The sequence below is a fragment of the Pantherophis guttatus genome, chromosome 13, assembly GCF_059756535.1.
Source record: "Pantherophis guttatus breed Tessera chromosome 13, ASM5975653v1, whole genome shotgun sequence".
Classification (NCBI taxonomy): domain Eukaryota; kingdom Metazoa; phylum Chordata; class Lepidosauria; order Squamata; family Colubridae; genus Pantherophis; species Pantherophis guttatus.
The window spans coordinates 21,357,366-21,377,748 of NC_142075.1; the positions used below are offsets into that span (position 1 = coordinate 21,357,366).

The window sequence follows — 20,383 nt, forward strand, 5'->3', positions numbered from 1 at the left end:
TCACCCCTGCAATGCCTGGAATACACTTCCCGACTCCGTTGTTACATCCTCAAACCCCCACAGCTTCAACCTCAAACTGTCTACGGTGGATCTCACCCCATTCCTAAGAGGTCCGTAAAGGGGTCATGCATAAGCGCACCAGCCTGTCTACCGTCCCTGTCCTACTGTCCCCATTTCTTTGTACTCATTCCTTGTTCACGTCCATGTTTATACTTATACCTGTTATTTAGTACATGTCTGACGAATTAAATAAATAGGTCTATCCAATCGACAGCCTTTTTTAAAACAACAATGCACTGGCAGAATCTCATCATGCTTAACAGAGCCTGTAGTACAGTGGACTAAAGCACTGTTATTAACAGATTAACATCTGCTGCTTGCAATTACTGCAAGTTCAAATCTCACCAGGCTCAAGATTGACTCAGCCTTCCATCCTTTCTAAGGTAGGTAAATTGAGGACCCAGTTTGCGGGGGCAATAAGCTGACTTTGTATAAATATACAAAAGAATGAAGGCTATTGCTTAGCACATTGTAAGCCGCCTTGAGTTTCCGGAGAAGGGCGGCATATAAATTAAAGCAAAAAAAAAAAAAAAAACAGATGCCCAAGAGATGATAGTTTTCAAGAACTAGTCCACGGTACAAATGGCCTCTTGCCTCACAGGGATCTATGGACAAGACGGCTAGCTTTCCCACTGCCAACTATCAGAGCTGGCAGGTCTCTTCTCCGCGAGATCTCCCGCTCTTGAAGAAGAAGTAGATCTGGCAGAGTGTGGAGGTATTGGAAACGCCGCTGACTTATTTACATGGACATCGCAGCCAAATCTGCCCCGTTGCCAGGCAATCCTTTTGTTCAAGTGACTTATTTTGTCCACAAGGTAGAACTGTTCCTTCAAAGCGCTCTAAAAAAACCGTCAGCGGAGGCAGAGGCGCTGCATTGTGCAAAAGGCGGGATTAACATCCCTTTCGACGTTAACTCACAAGGCCACCGGGAGACGGGAGCTTTGCGATTCTCAACAGAGTATTATTGGCCCTAGGAAAAAAATAACATCACCCAAATCCTCCCTTCAAACAAGAGTCAGATTAAATCTGAGTGCGAAGTTGGGCTGACCCAGAATATGTGTCTCTCTCTGTGTGTGTGTGTGTGTGTTTTCAAAAACAGGAGCAGCTAACACTCCCGCCTGCCTTTCTAAATCAAAGCGGTACCCAACGGCCGCCAAGATCAGCTACATCAGGGTGTCAAACTCACGGCCCAAGGACCAGATCTGGCTTGTGGGGCCGCCCTAGAATAAACAAAGAACCGGCCCACAGTGCCAGCGAAAACGGAGCTCAGGACAGGAGGGGTTGCAGGAACCCATCGCAGCTGAAAATGGAGCTCGGGAGCCCGTTTTCGCTGGCACAGCACCAGGGGTAGTATTCACTTCCTTCGCTACCAGTTTGCAAATGTGAGCACGTGTGCATGCATAGATCCTTCCGCGCATGCCCAGAGCATTAAAAACAGGATGTGATAATGTCCGGCCGGGTGGGCGGAGACTTCTGCAGCCACCGCTACCAATTCGCCCAAACCGGATAGAACCAACTGAATATCACCACTCCACAGCACTTGGGCCACCATAGGTGCCCCCGACACGAGTGATATCGAACTGGCCACACCCACCCTGGCTCCCCCCAAAGTCAAACACAACCCTGATGAGGCCCTCCATGAAATCGAGTTTGACACCCCTAAGCTACGTTATTTCGGCACGTGAGATAAACCACGACAAAAAACCAAAAAAGACATTTGTCTCCCATGCCTGGAAGTAAAATTACAAGGACAAAATGACTAACAAGAGTATCACAGTAGATGGCAGCAGCTAACCAGCCTTGGATGATTGTGGAGATGCTAAGTAGGGTCTAACCTGGTGAGGCACTTAGAAGGAAGACCATGAAGAAGCCTTGGTAGGAGTACTTGGTAGTACAGTGGTTTAAAGCACCCTGTTATTAACACAGCTGCCTGCAATTTACTGCTGGTTCGAATCTCTCCAAGGCTCAAGGTTGACTCAGCCTTCCATCCTTTCTAAGGTAGGTGAAATGAGGACCCAGTTTGTGGGGGCAATAAGGTGACTTTGTATAAATATACAAAAGGATGAAGGCTATTGCTTAACGCATTGTAAGCCGCCCTGAGTCTCCGGAGAAGGGCGGCATATAAATCAAATTAAAAAAAAAAAAAGTCCAGAGCAATAAGCAAAATGAAAAACTGAAGAATCAGTCTAGAAAACAGCACTACCAATCCGTGGGTTTTTTTTTTTTTTTTTTTTTTTTGTATTGTTGTCAAGAAAAGCACAGGAAAGTGGCTAACTTGACTTAAAGAAGATATTGCCTTTTCTGGAAAAAAAATATATATTCTTTGCTACTAATTTATGATATCACCGATTGATGTTCTCTTTAATGGCAGAACCTGCCCCGATAACATATATATCCCTTTAAAAAAATTTTGGGTGTGCGTGTAGTTTTTATCAAGCAAATCCCTTCTATTAGTCTTTATTTTAGAAAAAACAAATGGGGGGAAAACAAATGACAAATTAAAAAATGGAAGTTAAACTAAAGGAACTCCTGCTCGAGCAGTGGGGTTGGACTAGAAGACCTCCAAGGTCCCTTCCAACTCTATCATTCATTCATTCATTCATTCATTCATTCATTCATTCATTCATTCATTTTATTTTTATTTATTTTTATTTATTTTTATTTATTTTTATTTTATTTCAAATTTATATACCGCCCTTCTCCCTGAGGACTCAGGGCAGTGTACAGCCAGATAAAAATATCTCTGTTTGGCCCCAAATTTAAAAAGACAAAACCAATTAAAATTATTAAAAGAATTTGTTAAGCCAGCCCAATGAATGTTAAGCCATTCATTCATTGGTTCGATTTATATGCCGCCCTTTCTCCAGAGACTCAGGGCGGCTTACAATGCCTTAAGCAATAGCCTTCATACTTTTGTATATACCTGCTTAGTAGGGCTTTTTGGGGGCCCCCCTAAGCGGTGTTCTTTTTTAAACAAAGTCAGCTTATTGCCCCCACAATCCAGGTCCTCATTTTACCTACCTCGGAAGGATGGAAGGCTGAGTCAACCTTGAGCCTGGTGAGATTTGAACTCGCAGTAATTGCAGGCAGCTGGCAGCTAAGTGCTACTTAACAGCACTTTAGTCCGCTGCGCCACCAAGGCTCTTTTATTATTTGATGTTCCATGTTCTAAACCCTGAACTTTAGAAAACAATGATTAAAAACCAGGGAAAAAAAGATGAGAAGGTAAGAATGGACAAACTAAAAAAAAAAAAAAAAACGAAGTTCCCTATATAGTGTGTTTCCCCAAAAATAAGAACCCTGTCCTATATTTTTTTTGAACCCTGAAATAAGCGCTTGGCCTTATTGCCATGCGCTCAAAAGCCCGATTGGGCTTATTATCAGGGAATGTCCTATTTTGGGGGGAAACAGGGTATTAAAACTGCAAATAGTCACCGATTTACTAATAAATGCCACGTCGTACTATGGTATAATCAGATATAAAATATTATTGTACAAAATATAACCTCTCTGCCAAAGAAGAAAACAACACTTCATCCTTCGATTAATGAATATGTCTGTAAAACAGATAAGTTATACATTTCTAAAAGCCATTGCTTAACCTCTGGAATAAATCATCCTTTTTCAATTTCTCAATGTTATTCCCCCCCCCGCCCCCCATCATCTTGCAGGCATGATGCAAGCGTAATGCCCGATAGACAATCAAATTCCAAAGTTTTGATCGTAATTCAACATCACTCTAGAGTAGGAGATTAAAAAAAAAAAAATCTGGGCTAACTTGTGATCCCATATGTTGTGTTTGTTTTTGCCAGATGTGTGAACCAGACGATCCTTGTTAAGCTTTTAAAATGGATTTTACACAATGGTATGAAAACAGCAACTGTGTGCGTTTGTAACCGGAGCTTAGCATAGGGTGGGGACTCGGCTGAAAAATATGTCTAGCCCAGGAGTGGGTTCTAATTTTTTTTACGACTGGTTCTGTGGGCGTGGCTTATTTTGTGGGCGTGACTTGATGGTCATGTTGACAATTTTTTTAGGATTTAGCAGAGGTACTGGTCTACCAGGCTTTTAACTGCTTACAGAGCTGTACCAGTCTACTCATTTGTTTTTGGAGGCACAGGTCTACCCATTTATTTTTTTCAGGCACTGGTCTACTCATTTGTTTTTGGAAGCACTGGTCTACCCATTTATTTTTGCAGGCACCGGTCTACCCATTTGTTTTTGGAGGCACTGGTCTACCCATTTATTTTTGCAGGCACTGGTCTACTCATTTGTTTTTGGAAGCACTGGTCTACCCATTTATTTTTTTCAGGCACTGGTCTACACATTTGTTTTTGGGGGCACTGGTCTACCCATTTATTTTTGCAGGCACCGGTCTACCCATTTGTTTTTGAAGGCACTGGTCTACCCATTTATTTTTGCAGGCACTGGTCTACTCATTTGTTTTTGGAGGCACTGGTCTACCCATTTATTTTTGCAGGCACTGGTCTACTCATTTGTTTTTGGAAGCACTGGTCTACCCATTTATTTTTGCAGGCACCGGTCTACCCATTTGTTTTTGAAGGCACTGGTCTACCCATTTATTTTTGCAGAGGGCCTCCAGAGCCTGGGGAGGCCGTTTTTCGCCCTCCCAGAGGCTCAAGGAAAGCCTCCAGAGCCCAGGGAGAGCAAAAATGCCCACCACCACCACCATGGTACAGGAGGCCGACTAGGCCGTGCCCATCATAGCCACGCCCACCCAGCAACTGGGCAGAGAACCCCTTGCTAAAATTTTTGAAGCCCACCCCCTGGCTACGGTTCTTGTGCTTGAGAAAGTTTGAAGGGCATTCGGTCAACTGCAAGCTAGAAGGGGCCACCGCTGGCCTTGAGAGAAGATAGTTGCCAAGGTTCCTGCACTGGCTGGAGATAAGAAAGGCAGCTGCTGACAGCCCAGATGAGTCTCATCTCAAAGCATGTACATGTCTTGAGGTGGAAGATAAGAGAAAAGCATTTGATGATATGGTTCCTTTTAGAGCAGCTCGTTTCTTGAGGTTTCCATTGGGCCTTTCACCCCAAGGTGGAGAAACTATAAATGGTTGGGAAGATCTTTGAATTCCTGACACTTAGTGAGTTCACCCTGCACGCAGTGAGTGTTGTTGCCCTTTCAAGGGTAACCGCAGAGAAGCTGGAATAGATCGGGCAATGAAGTTTCTGCAAATCTGTAAATGCGGAGAGTCTTAATTTTTGGAAGCTGAAGAGTATTAAAAATGGAGGGTCCGTTGCAATTGTATTGAGCAGCATGGTGGCCTAGTGGTGAAGATGCTCACCTTCCACTTGGAAGGTTGAGAGTTCAATCCTAGGTAGCGGCAGATTTTCTCTCCTAGGGCGCAAAGAAAAAAAAAATTGCTGCGAACTCCGCATAGGCATCAGGAAGGCCAGTAAATGCTCAGCTCTATCCAGTTGCCCCTACTCTACTCTAAGTTAAGGGATTACAGGGTCATAGAAAGGGTGTTTATTGCAATTGTGGAAATGTAAGTCTGCAAAGATAAAGAGGGATTTCTAAATGTACTTCCTGCTCCGTGGTGCCCTGGTTTACACACTGAGTGTACTTAGGTAGGTTGCAGAGCTGATTTATTTCTTTAGAAGCCCCATTTTAGTGTCAAATATTCACAGGGCAATTTGCAGTGAGCCGTCTTGCAAGGTTTGCTTCAGGGTAACTGAGACGGGCATGTGGCTACTAAGAGGAGAAGCTACATGACTCTTGGCCACATAAAGGAGATGCATGTTGAGGTTCTCCTAGATGTTTCTTTGCTTTGCCTCTCATGCTTGACCCAAAGGGTATTGTCAAGGTTTTTGATACAATTTTGGTTGGTGTGATTGAAGAGGCGCTTGTTTTTAATGTGTATTATATGGATAACATACACAAGAGGGGGGGGGAGAGAGAGACAGAGAGAGAGAGAGAGAGAGAGGGAGAGAGACAGACAGAGACAGAGAAAGACAGAAACAGAGAGAGAGTCAGAGAGACAGAGAAAGACAGAAACAGAGTCAGAGACACAGAGACACAGAGAGAGTGTCAGAGAGACACAGAGAGACAGAGACACAGAGACAGATAGAGAGACAGATAGAGACAGATAAACAGATAGAGAGAGAGAGACAGAAACAGAGACAGACACACAGAGAAAGACACACACACAGAGAGAGAGACAGACAGAGACAGAGAGACAGAGACAGAGGTGGAGATAGATGGACTTGGATCACACCATCGCAATCACCATTTTGATTTTTTTGGAACCATATCCTGTGGACAACCTGATTCTCTGCTTTCTGATAGATGAAAGAGAAAGGAAACAAATGTCAAAAAAGATCCTTCTCCTTCTTCTCCTCTTCTTCTTCCTCTTCCTCCTCTCTCCTCCTCCTCCTCCTTCTCCTCTTTTTCCTCCTCTTCCTCTTCCTCCTCCCCCTCTCTTCTCCTCTTCTTCCTTCTCCTCCTCTCTTCTCCTCCTCCCTCCTCCTCCTCTTTCTCCTTCTGCTCCCTCCTTCCCCTCCTTCTGCAAACCTTGAGGTATCTACAAACACGCTAATAACCTGTCAACATTCCTGGTTGAATAAACATGAAATCAGCCACTGTTTGGGCAAAGCCCGCCCACACAGAGTGATTAATTCCATTTGGAGTGCCAGGAGATCAGAGCGATGGATGCTCAGAATAGCAGCTTGCAAAGAAATTGGATTCTCCCGTCGCTTCTTTAGTGCTTTGTTCCAGAAAGAAGCCCTGCCCTGTCTGCTCAGCTGCCCTTCAGGTAGGGACCAGCTGCCCTGGTTCTCTGAGCACATTGGTTCCTGGTGGCAAAGAGCTTTTGGAGGCAGGTCTGGCTGGTTCAGCTACAAGGATGAACAGATTAACAGAGTTGGAAGGGACCTTGGAGGTCGTCCAAGCAGGAGACCCTACACCATTTCTGACAGATGGAAGTCCAGTCTCTTCTTGAAAGCCTCCAGAGATGAAGCTCCCACAACTTCCGAAGGCAACTTCTGTTCCATCGATTGATTGTTCTCGCTGTCAGGAAATTTCTCCTTATTTCCAGGTTGAATCTCTCCTTGATCAGTTTCCATCCATTATTCCTTGTCTGGCCTTCAGGTGCTTTGGAAATTAGCTTGACCCCCTCCTCCCTGTGGCAGCCCCTCCAATATTGGAAGACTGTTCTCCTGTCTCCCCTGGTCCTTCTCTTCACTAGACTAGCCGTGCCCAGTTCCTGCAACCGTTCATCATAGATTATAGGTGACTGTTCATCATAGGTGGAGCTGGGATTGCATGACGGTGGCTACCTGCTTGAGGCTGGATTTTTTGTTTGTTTTTTTACCCCTCCCTGAAGACACTCCTGCTTGTTTTCTACCCATGCAGGGAGGCTCATCTTCCCTGGCTCAGAAACTTCCCATCTCCTCCCCCACCCTGTGCGCATCCTGTTCCCTTCCTCCTCATCTTTTTAATTGCAAATTATGATTGTTATTATCATTACAAGTTTTTATTGCTTCAATGGTTTATTGGCTTTTAATGTTTGTAAGCTGCCCAGAATTGCCTCCAGATGTGATGGGCACAAACAAGCCTGATATAGATGATAGATAGATAAATAGGTAGATAAATAGATAGATAGATAGATAGATAGATAGATAGATAGATGATAGATAGATGATAGATAGATAAATAAATGATAGATAGATAGATAGATAGATAGATAGATAGATATAGATAGATGAGAGATAGATGAGAGAAGAAAGAAGAAAGAAAGAAAGAAAGAAAGAAAGAAAGAAAGAAAGAAAGAAAGAAAGAAAAAGGAAGAAAGGAAAGGAAAGGAAAGGAAGGAAGGAAGGAAGGAAGGAAGGAAGGAAGAAAGAAGAGAGAGGAATAATTAGGTCATAGACAAAGATTAACAGAGAGTGAAATGATAGGTGATAGGTAGATGATAGATCAGATAGGTAGATAGGTAGGTAGGTAGGTAGGTAGGTAGGTAGGTAGATAGATAGATAGATAGATAGATAGATAGATATAGATATAGATATAGATAATAGGATAGATAGATAGATAGATAGATAGATAGATAGATAGATAGATGATAGATAGATAGATGATAGATAGATAGATAGATAGATAGATAGATAGATAGATAGATAGATAGATAGATGATAGATAGATAGATAGGATAGATAGGTAGATAGATAGATAGATAGATAGATAGATAGATAGATAGATAGATAGATAGATGAGAGAGAGAAGAAAGAAAGAAAGAGAAAAAGAGAAAGGAAGAAAGGAAAGGGGAGGAAGGAAGGAAGGAAGGAAAGAAGGAAGGAAGGAAGGAAGAAAAAAGAGAAAAAGGAAAAGGAAGAAAAGGAAGGAAGGAAGGAAGGAAGGAAGGAAGGAAGGAAGGAAGGAAGGAAGGAAGGAAGGAAGGATCTCTGAGAGTCGGAGCCGACAGCTTGGGCCGGCTGCAGGAATTCCCACTGATGCCAGCTGTGCTCCTGATGCCAGCTGTTCCCCTGCCCTCCCCCCAAAAGCATTGGGATGTGGGGGGGGGGCTGTGAAGAATCAACAGCTTGCTCAGCCCACTCGCTTCTCTCTTCAAGGGATTTTCTATCCTCACGAGGCACAAAGCCCTGCTTTGTCCGGCATGCTGAGACAGCACTGCGCCCATCAAGTGCATCCCAGATGAGTCACCTCCTCTGACTCCGCAATGTGGGAGGATCTGGCCCTTCCCTCTTGTCAACGTCTGACTCCAGAGCTGAAGAGGTCACTACCATGGGAGAAGATGCAGCTTTGAGCGAGTACCCAGCCCTCGACCCATTTGACACAGTCCTCCTGGGACTCCATCAACTCCAGCCCGGGTCTACCAGCCTGCCGGGCTCGTTCCCTAAATCTGGTTGGACACAGGTTGCTTCTGGCTCCAAAAATCCTAACACCTTAGTAAGGCCACACTTGGAATATTGCATCCCGTTTTGGTCACCACAGTGTAAAAAAAGATGTGGAGACTCTAGAAAGAGTGCAGAGAAGAGCAACAAAGATGATTAGGGGACTGGAGGCTAAAATATATGAAGAGCGGTTGCAGGAACTGGGTATGTCTAGTTTAATGAAAAGAAGGACTAGGGGAGACAGGATAGCAGTGTTCCAATATCTCAGGGGCTGCCACAAAGAAGAGGGAGTCAAGCTATTCTCCAAAGCAGCTTCTGAAGGCAGGACAAGAAGCAACGGGTGGAAACTCATCAAGGAGAGAAGCAACCTAGAACTAAGGAGGAATTTCCTGACAGTGAGAACAATTCATCAGTGGAACAAATTGCCTCCAGAAGTTGCGAATGCTCCAACATTGGAAGTTTTTAAGAAGATGTTGGATAACCATTTGTCTGAAGTGGTGTGGGGTTTCCTGCCTAAGAAGGGGGCTGGATTAGAAGACCTCCAAGGTCCCTTCCAACCCTGTTACTCTATTCTAAATGATGACTTGTCGTGTCAGGCTATGGTTGACATTAGCCGTATTCTATTCTATTCTATTCTATTCTATTCTATTCTATTCTATTCTATTCTATTCTATTCTATTCTATTCTATTCTATTCTATTCTGAAATTTCCTGACAGTGAGAACAATTCACCAGTGAAAACCACTTGGCCTCTAAAAGTTTTTATCCTGGAGGTTTTTAGGAAGAGACCGGACCACCGTTTGCCTGGAATGGTACATGAATCATGTCGATGGTGTTGCACTCCACACAGGAGCAAATATTGAGTATTTAGCTACAACGCAGGCAGAATCTTGTTACAGTCACAGCTCTGGTCCCACGGAGATTGCTTTTTTTTTTTTTTTTTTTGCAGGGTTTAATCAGGACGTGCCTGATGAGATGTGACAGCATAAGAGAAAGGAAACGACAAATAAATTTTCAGCCCAAGGTGTATGTACTAAAGCTTTCCGAAATCTCTCCTTGTTGAACACCGCATGTCACTGAAACTGCAGGACAAAACAAGAAAATAACAGCCCGTTGAATAGGATCTAAAAGGTAAAGGGAAAGGTTCCCCTTGCACATGTGTGCTAGTCGTTCCCGACTCTAGGGGGCGGTGCTCATCTCCGTTTCAAAGCCGAAGAGCCAGCGCTGTCCGAAGATGTCTCCGTGGTCATGTGGCCGGCATGACTCAACGCCAAAGGCGCACGGAACGCTGTTACCTTCCCACCAAAGGTGGTCCCTCTTTTTCTACTTGCATTTTTTACCTGCTTTCGAACTGCTAGGTTGGCAGAAGCTGGGACAAGTCACGGGAGCTCACCCCGTTACGCGGCACTAGGGATTCGAACTGCTGAACTGCCGACCTTTCAATCGACAAGCTCAGCGTCTTAGCCACTGAGCCACTGCGTCCCAGGATCTACTCATATCTAATTTAAGAAACCACCTTGGCTGGGTAGTTTCTCTTTTGTTTGGAAGCAAAAACGACATGTTGGCTCTTGTAGATCCAAGATCTACTGCTAAGAAGCTGTTAAAAAAAAAAAAAAAAACCTCTAGGAAATGAGGTTGTTAGCAGTTTCTCTCCAAAAACCAAGCAGGATTTCTCGCTGAGCTAAAAATGAAGGTTGGAAATGAAACTAAAAAAAAAAAAAAAAAGAGTTAATTGACTGCAAGATAGGATCTGGCACCTGGTCCCTGCCTCTCCAGGGGACACGTCCATTTCGGATTTTCCCAAAAGAAAACTCGTGATGAACAGCTGCAGACAAAGCCGCCAGAGGTGCAGACGAGGGCTGGATGGAGGAGTGAGGTTTCGAGCATCTCCCACCTGAGCCCGTGGCAAGGAATCACGCCACCTGAGATACAGGTGTGCCGCTTGTGGCTCTGAGGGCCCAATCAGAGCCCCTAATATTCCCGCCCCTTCCAGTTATCCACAGCTTTTTTTTTTTTTTTAAATTTTATTTATATGCCGCCCTTCTCCGGAGACTCAGGGCGGCTTACAATGCGCTAAGCAATAGCCTTCATCCTTTTGTATATTTATACAAAGTCAGCTTATTGCCCCCCCAAACTGGGTCCTCAATTTACCTACCTTAGAAAGGATGGAAGGCTGAGTCAACCTTGAGCCTGGTGAGATTCGAACCTGCAGTAATTGCAGGCAGCAGATGGGGCTAATTGGCCACTCCCTTAGCCTATTTAAGGAGGAATGCCGACTGAAGCAATTTGCAGGGAACAACTTAGTTCACTCTCCTTCGCGTCTGGATCTTAGTTCTCTTATCAGTGTCCTGCAAATTGCTTCTGGGCTTTCCACCAACCATAGTAAGATTACAATTATTTATTCTTTGGATTCTTGTAGGTAGGCTGTTCAGAAAGTTAATTAACAGCCTTTGTTTGAAAAAGACTGATTTAATTTAGTAAACTAAGGTTTGTATGGACTTTGTGCGTGCTGCGTTCTATGGGTCCGTAGTTGGGGCAGAACAATGCTGCTCGGGACGGGAAATCCACTTCTGGGAATCGAGGGAGAAAGGATTATTTTCCTGCCCAGATCTCCCCCTGAAGGCTACTTCGTAGGCGAATGGAAAATAACAAACTCAACTCCTCCCTGAGCTTAACCTGAATTCATTAATGGCAAACAGGATGATAATTATGTGTCCACCGAGTGTCTCGTAGGTGCTTATTTTCACAGTGGTGCTCGGAAAAAATAATTTCATCCACCTGGATATCCCCTATTAAACCTTCACACCTCTTGATGGCCAATTCTGGGACGAAGCTGGACTTCAGAATTGGAGGTTGGCTTCTGGCTCTTTGATCGCCGAAAGGCGTTAAATGGAGAGTAAGTCTCCACCAACAAATTATCAACCTGTTGCCCCCCAAAAAAACCTTTTTGATGGCACCTTAAAGTCCCAAAAAAAGAAGGGCTAAATGTTGACACCTCTGTTTCCTATTGTTTTAGGGTGGGATACGCATACAAACCACTCTATAACTTCCGATAAATACCCCCCAAAATAGTGCAGTAGGAAAGAAACTGAAAATCATGACACCAGACCTACAAATATGAGCCAGTTTGGCCCAGTGGTTAAAAAGGTTAAAAACCAGGAGACTGTGAGTTCTAGTACTGCCTTAGCCACGAAAGCTAGCTGAGTGACTTTGGGCCAATCATCAGGAGACTGTGAGTTCTAGTACCGCCTTAGCCATGAAAGCAGGATGGGTGACTTTGGGCCACACACCAGGAGACTGTGAGTTCTAGTACTGCCTTAGCCATGAAAGCAGGATGGGTGACTTTGGGCCACACACCAGGAGACTGTGAGTTCTAGTACCGCCTTAGCCATGAAAGCAGGATGGGTGACTTTGGGCCACACACCAGGAGACTGTGAGTTCTAGTACCGCCTTAGCCATGAAAGCAGGATGGGTGACTTTGGGCCACACACCAGGAGACTGTGAGTTCTAGTACCGCCTTAGCCATGAAAGCAGGATGGGTGACTTTGGGCCAAACACCAGGAGACTGTGAGTTCTAGTACCACCTTAGCCATGAAAGCAGGATGGGTGACTTTGGGCCAATCACCAGGAGACTGTGAGTTCTACTCCCACCTTAGCCATGAAAGCCAGCTGGGAGACTTTGAGCCAGTCACTCTCTCAGCCAAGCCCACTTCACAGGGTTGTTGTTGTGGGGGAAAAGAAGAGGAGAAAGGTGTGTTGGATATGTTCCCTGTCTTGAGTTATTTGTAAAACTCATAAAGGCAGGATACAAATCAACCAATCGATCAAAATAAACAAAACGGAAATAAAAAAACCCCACCACACATCCTCTCCAGCAGCCTACAGCCAGAGAAGCAGGGATTAACACCAGACAAATAAACAGAAAACAATATCCTACTCAAGGAACTACCAAGGAGAAAAACCACATCCGCACCAACACCAGCAGAGCAAATTACTGTACATAAACAAGGAGCAATTATGTTACCTTGCCAGGTAATGAAATGCTTGCAAGCCAACCACTCTCAAAGAGCACCGAGGGCTTCACAGTAGCTCTTTGTTCACATAATGACAGAAGAGGCACCCAACCTTTTCCTTTATAACTGAAGTTGTACACAAGGTTGCTCCTTTCAATTCGCATGTTGAGAAGCTGGGTTACTTTGTGACTTCCTGGTGGCAGTGACTTCGAAATTGGGACCTATAGTATTTTATATGTCTGTTTATCTATGTCTTCAAGTCAGTCTTGACTTCTAGTGACTGGAGCAGTGGTGGGATTCAGATAATTTAACAGCAGGTTCTCTGCCCTAACATATGAAGAACGGTTGCAGGAACTGGGTGTGTCTAGTTTAATGAAAAGAAGGACTAGGGGAGACATGAGAGCAGTCTTCCAGTATCTCAGTGGATGCCCCAAAGAAGAGGGAGTCAAGCTATTCTCCAAAGCACCTGAGGGCAGGACAAGAAGCAACGGGTGGAAACTCATCAAGGAGAGAAGCAACTTAGAACTAAGGAGGAATTTCCTGACAGTGAGAACAATTAAATCAGTGGAACAACTTGCCTCCAAAAGTGGTGAAAGCTCCAACACTGGAAGTTTTTAAGAAGAGGTTGGACAACCATTTGTCTGAAGTGGTGTAGGGTTTCCTGCCTAAACTGGGGGTTGGACTAGAAGACCTCCAAGGTCCCTTCCAACTCTGTTATTCTATTCTATTCTATTCTATTCTATTCTATTCTATTCTATTCTATTCTATTCTATTCTATTCTATTCTATTCTATTCTATTCTATTCTATTCTATTGACTGGCTGGGTAGGCGTGGCTGGGTGGTCATGTGACTGGGTGGGTGTGGCCACCTCGACATCGACTCGACATCACTCACATCAAGGAGCACCTCACCTCACCGAGCCTCTCCTCGCCCCGCCTCGCCCCTCCACTCCCAGCTACTCCTTGTCACGCCCAGCTACTTGCCCCGCCCACCCAGCCAGGCGAGTGACCGGGTGGCCGGGTAAGCAAGTGGGCAGTGAGGCGAGGAGTGGCTAGGAGGGGAGCGGTGAGACGGGGCCAGGCGTGGCGAGGCACACTGTTCAGCCGGTTCGCCGAACTGTACAAAAAGTTAGCTACCGGTTCTACCCAACCTGTGCGAACCGGCTGAATCCCACCACGGCCCTGAAGGTTTCTTGTGAAGATTTCAGAAGTGGCTTGCTTCCTTCTTCCTAGGGCTGAGACTGATTGTCCCAAGGTCACCCTTCTGGAACTGTGTCTAAGGGCAGGACTAGAATTCACAATCTCCTCATTGCTAAGCTGGTGTCCTAACCACTCCACTCCACTGTCTCTCCTGGGACAATCCTTACCACCCCTGAAAAGAGCCTTGATATTACAGTGGCTTAGTGCACCCTGTCATTAACACAGCTGCCTGCAATTTCTGCTGGTTCGAATCTCTCCAAAGCTCAAGGTTGACTCAGCCTTCCATCCTAGGTGAAATGAGGACCCAGTTTGTGGGGGCAATAAGCTGACTTTGTATAAAAATATACAAAAGAATGAAGGCTATTGCTTAATGCATTGTAAGCCGCCCTGAGTCTCCGGAGAAGGGTGGCATATAAATCTAATTAAAAAAAAAAAATAACATTCCTCTGCTTTGGACTCTCATTATTTTTGCAAAGAAAAAAAAGAACTAAACCGAAAACCGAAACTCTTAATTCAAGCAAAACACGACAGAACGCTCAATCTGTCTTCTGCTGGCTATGAATAATTGCTTGACAACTCCTTCATTAATTGTAACATTGCCTGGTTAATCAGCTTTCCCTATCCTTTTTCCCACCTTCGCAGTTTTGTGAATTGTCAGTCTCATCTTTGACAGAAAACTGCTGCCTGCCTACGGAGTTATGTCGCTGTGGAAAAAAAAATATGTAAGGATGCGAAATGCTGAGATGCCATCGTATTCTCCAGGAAGCCTGCTGCTTTCCCATTGGTTCGTTGGCTTCTAAGCACGCCGGCTGGGGAATTCTGGGAATTGAAGTCCACCCATCTTAAAAAATTATGGAGGTTTTGAGAGACTAAGTGGCTAAGACGCTGAGCTTGTCGATCAAAAGGTCGGCAGTTCAGCGGTTCGAATCCCTAGCTCCGCGTAATGGTTCCTGCAACGGTTCTTCATATGTTTTAACCTCCAATCCCCTAATCATCCTGGTTGCTCTTCTCTGCACTCTTTCTAGAGTCTCAATATCTTTTTTTATAACGTGGTGACCAAAACTGGATGCAGTATTCTAGGTGTGGTCTTACTTTATAGAGTGGTATTTATTAGTACTTCCCTTGATCTTGATTGTATCCTTCTGTTAATGCAATTTAGGATTGCATTGGCTTTTTTGGCTGCCGCTGCACATTGCTGGCTCATATTTAGCAGGTTGTCCACTAGGACTCCAAGATCCCTCTCACAGTTGCTACTATTGAGAGAGGTACCACATATACTGTCCCTGTGCATTTTGGTTTTCTTGCCTAAACGTAGAACCTGACTTTTTTCACCGTTGAATTTCATTTTGTTAGATAGCGTCCAAGTCATCTCCCAGTGGTTAGCCTCTTTCATAATCCTTTCGTGGTCCTTCTTAAATCCACCCATGAATTTTACTCAAACTCCAGTTTTATTAGCTCTGGGCTATATATCCATCTGCCCCTTATCAAGTTGCCTAATCACAGAACACCCCATGGAATTCAAACCGCAGTTACCAAGAGTAAGCAGGTAAAAACCACTTTACTTCCCTGCCTTCACCTTCGCTCCATATTGCAGCAATGAAGTTATTCAAATATTTACCTTTGATTTTTTAGCCTATTATGCGCTACCCATCCTTCCATTAGCCTTCTCAGAAATCAGACACTGTCCTAGCTCTGGTGGAAAGCCAGATTGCAGCTTCTGGAGAGGGGTGGGGAGAGGGGTGGACAGGATAGGAACAACTCATGTGAATTTTACCAGTGAATTTTATCTCCTTGCCTTCAACATTTCCTCCAAAGAGTTGAACTCAGCGGTGAAATCCAGCAGGTTCTGACAGGTTCTGGAGAACCGGTAGCGGAAATTTTGAGCAGTTCAGAGAACCGGCAAATACCGCCTCTGGCTGGCCCCAGAGTGGGGAGGGAATGGAGATTTTGCAATAGCCTTTCCCCTGCAGTGGGGAAGGAATGGGGATTTTGCAATATCCTTCCCCCAGGAGTGGGGAGGGAATGGAGATTTTGCAGTATCCTTCCCCCAGGAGTGGGGAGGGAATGGGGATTTTGCGATATCCTTCCTCTGGAGTGGGGAGGGAATGGGGATTTTGCAGTATCCTTCCCCTTGGAATGGGGAGGGAATGGGGATTTTGCAGTATCCTTCCTCTGGAGTGGGGAGGGAATGGGGATTTTGCAGTATCCTTTCCCCAGGAGTGGGAAGGGAATGGGGATTTTGCAGTATCCTTCCCCTGGAGTGGGGAGGGAATGGAGATTTTGCAGTAGCCTTTCCCCAGGAGTGGGAGGGAATGGAGATTTTGCAATATCCTTTCCCCTGGAGTGGGGAGGGAATGGAGATTTTGCAGTATCCTTCCCCTGCCATGCCCACCAAGCCACACCACACCCAACAAGCCACGCCCACAGAACCGGTAGTAACAAAAAAATTTGAATTCCACCACTGGTGTAAATAGATCCAGGGAAACGCATCCTTGTGTTCAGTATATTCCACCTTAGAATATAGATCTCTCCACACCCCTTCCTTTTGCTCCACTTAGGATGGCTACTCCGTCTTTACTTACCTCTTCCCACTGATGAATGTACCGTATGAGCCTAGACAGTCTCAGGAGCCTCAAGAGGCTGAGGATTTTGGTGAAACGGACGATCCTCAGAGCTCGGGCCGTCTTATATACTTCCGAATCGATGCGGGTCTCCACAATCAGGAAAATGTAGTCTACCGGAATGGACGAGATAAAATCCACCACAAACCAGCTTTTGAGGTACTTCATCTTAATCCTCTGGGGGTCAAGGATGATCTCCGTGTTGTCTTCCACCACAATCCCCGTGCGGAAATTGAGCACCAGGTCAATGAGGAAGAAGGTATCCGAGACCACGTTGAAGACAATCCACGGGGTGGTGTTCTCATCCTTGAAGAAGGTGATGCCTACTGGAATGATGATCAGGTTTCCAACCATGAGGAGCAACATGGTGAGGTCCCAATAGAACCTAAAAGGACAACGCAGAGACACGGGGTCAAACAGAGAAGAAGACACCAACGGGATCTAAGGCCTGAGAAAGGCACCAACTTTGTCCGCAACCTGGACAAATGACAGCAGGTTATTTGTAGAAATAACCAATGGAAGGGAATATGCATAGCTCAGCATTGAACGACGGGGGTCCTTGATGCTCTCTGAGCTGGGCTGATTTCTTGCAGACGTTTCATTCCCAAACTAGGTAACATGATCAGAGTCAGAAAGTAGCAAACCCCACTCCCTTCTAACACTGATGATATTACTTACTTTGGTGCTGAAATGCCTACAAGAAAATAAGCAAGCTCAGAGAGCACCAAGGACCCCATAGTCGTCGTCCACCTCCTCCTCCTCCTCCTCCTCCTCCTCCTCCTCCTCCTCCTCCTCCTCCTCCTCCTCCTCCTCCTCCTCCTCCTCCTCCTCCTCCTCCTCCCTGCAATCCCCACTCCCTTCTAGCACTGATAATGTTACCTAGTTGGGTCATGAAACATCTGCAAGAAAACAGCCAAGCTCAGAGAGCACCAAGGACCCCATAGTCGTCGTCCTCCTCCTCCTCCTCCTCCTCCTCCTCCTCCTCCTCCTCCTCCTCCTCCTCCTCCTCCTCCTCCTCCTCCTCCTCCTCCTCCTCCCTGCAATCCCCACTCCCTTCTAGCACTGATAATGTTACCTAGTTGGGTCATGAAACATCTGCAAGAAAACAGCCAAGCTCAGAGAGCACCAAGGACTCAACTTAGAAATGAGATCCATCTGAGAAGACATTCAGTTCCAGAACTTGCTTTCAGGGTTAGCGTTCTTATCCTTTTTTCCCACAACAATTGATCTTCATTTTCCTCTTATCACTTACTTACCTTTTTAGATGAAATTACATTTTACAAATACCGGGTTCTTTTTAGTACGTCAGCTATTGATATTTTAAGATATTTTGTAGATTGAGCTGACTTATTTAAAGGTGGTTGTAACTGCTAATATTTCTGCACTAAAAGAAAGTCGGGAGTCACTTTTGTTAGATTTGTTTGATGTATATTTTGGTCGTTTTTAATTTGTCATTCTCTTTCCTTTTTTATTTATTTATTTATTTATTTATTGGTTCGATTTATATGCCGCCCTTTTCCGGAGACTCAGGGCGGCTTACAATGCGTTAAGCAATAGCCTTCATACTTTTATACATACCTGCTTAGTAGGGCTTTTTGGCCCCCCCTAAGCGGTGTTCTTTTTTATACAAAGTCAGCTTATTGCCCCCACAATCCGGGTCCTCATTTTACCTACCTCGAAAGGATGGAAGGCTGAGTCAACCTTGAGCCTGGTGACATTCGAACTCGCAGTAATTGCAGGCAGCTGGTGTTACTTAACAGTGCTTTAGTCTGCTGCGCCACCAAGGCTTTTTCCCTTTATGTTGGTTTGCATTTTAATGTTTGAAGATGAAATCTAACGATGATATTTTCAATAAATGCATATAGAAGCTATATCTAAGATATAAGAGCAAAGTGGGTCAGAACAAACATTTCCTATTAAGTTATCTAGGCCTGCTAGATATTTGTGTGCGAGTTTGTCTACAAAGAATCTGTGTAGCTGCAAATGAAAGAATAATGCATGACATTATTCAGAACATTTTGTCGCAATTTTTAACATTGCTTTTCCATTGTTCTGCTGGCTTATTTCCTCAGATAAAAGCCCACGGACATTTGCACCATTCCTTAATATTGAAAAAAGGAGGTTAAAACTATTAATATTTTCTCCAAATAAAAAGAAATTGCAAACAGCGAGACAACTTTAACAAGACAAAAATACTCTATTTCTTTTTTTAAAAAATTACTTTTTTTTTTAATTTGATCCCGATTTTTAATTATATCTATATAAGTCTTTGTCAGCAAGTATTTCTTCCATGTTTTACAACAAAGGGAGAAACAGTACAGATTTATCTCCAACCATATCAAAAGGCAACGCTCTGAAATATTAATATCACTCACAAAAGCCACATTAATTCCAGGTAATCTGGAGTCTTTTGCTGGGTTTTTCTTTTTTTCTTTTTTTGTATGGCTGAGCTGAAAGTTCTCAGATTAATTTTTTTCAGTCCCAAATGAAGCTTCTGGGGAAGCTAAAAGCCTCTCATCCCCCTCCGGAATCAACCTTCCCATGTACTTTTCTTCCAACATCTCCTGATCATTCTTGTGCTAATTTGGACTGAATTTCAAGCCAACATCTTGAACAGGCCAAATTTGGTTACACTCATACCAGAAACCAATTTAGAATGAGACCAATTTTCTCCCTTTCTCCTTCCTTCCTTCCTTCCTTCCTTTCCTTCCTTCCTTCCTTCCTTCCTTCCTTCCTTCCTTCCTTCCTCCTTCCTTCCTTCCCTCCCTCCCTCCCTTCCTTTCCTTCCTTCCTTCCCTTCCTTCCTTCCTTCCTTCCTTCCTCGCCTGTCTTCCTCTTCTCTCTCTGTCTTCTCCATCTTCCTTCCTTCCTTCCTTCCTTCCTTCCTTCCTTCCTTCCTTCCTTCCTTCCTTCCTTCCTTCCCTCCCTCCCTCCCTCCCTCCCTCCCTTCCTTCCTTCCTTGCCTGTTTTCCCCTTCTCTCTCTGTCTTCTCCATCTTCCTTCCTTCCCTCCCTCCCTCCCTCCTTCCCTCCCCCTCCCTCTGTCCCTTCCTTCATTTCCTTCCTTCCTTCCTTCCCTCCCTCCCTCCCAAGGTGATATGTAGTCAAAGTAACATTCCTTTCTCAGAGAGTCAAGGACAGCTTGCCCTGCGCCTGGAGGGCTGGAACTGGGAAGCCTCTCCAGTTGGGACAGTGCATTGATTGGACCATGTGATGGACTTGTGGGTGCAGGGGGAAGGACTTGGACTTTCCTTTGGGTGGGGAAAACCTGGAAGCTTTCAGATTCGGCTTTTCCCAGATGTGCCAATAGGACATCTCTCATAAAATGGAACTTTGGGGAAACTCAAGCTTCGGAGTTTTCTTTTGTTGGGGGGTGTTCCTTGGAGCCCTGACACCAACAACCACAGACAGTCCCTTCAACAGTAAGGCATCATGTCCCAAGAAGTGTACTCTGCTCCCGTTCTCTTTGAGCTCATCCTCTTTAATGCTCCAGGACAGATATGAGCTGCATTAAATCCCTCGGCTCAGCTATCGATTAGTCATGGGCCAGATTTGGCAACATCGCGTTCAATTCTTTCCAAAGCGGTTCTCATCATAAAAATGAAAGCCTCTTAAAAG

At 44.8% G+C, this 20,383-nt stretch overlaps 1 protein-coding gene across 1 annotated transcript in view; it reads right to left on the reverse strand.

The window, feature by feature from the left end:
• The window catches only part of HCN4 (hyperpolarization activated cyclic nucleotide gated potassium channel 4), a 55,915-nt gene that overhangs the window by 21,146 nt on the left and 14,386 nt on the right, over positions 1-20,383 (reverse strand). The window contains exon 2 of the mRNA XM_060689464.2: positions 16,728-17,151. Coding sequence (XP_060545447.2) covers positions 16,728-17,151 — 424 coding nt within the window. The remainder of the gene's footprint in view (positions 1-16,727; positions 17,152-20,383) is intronic.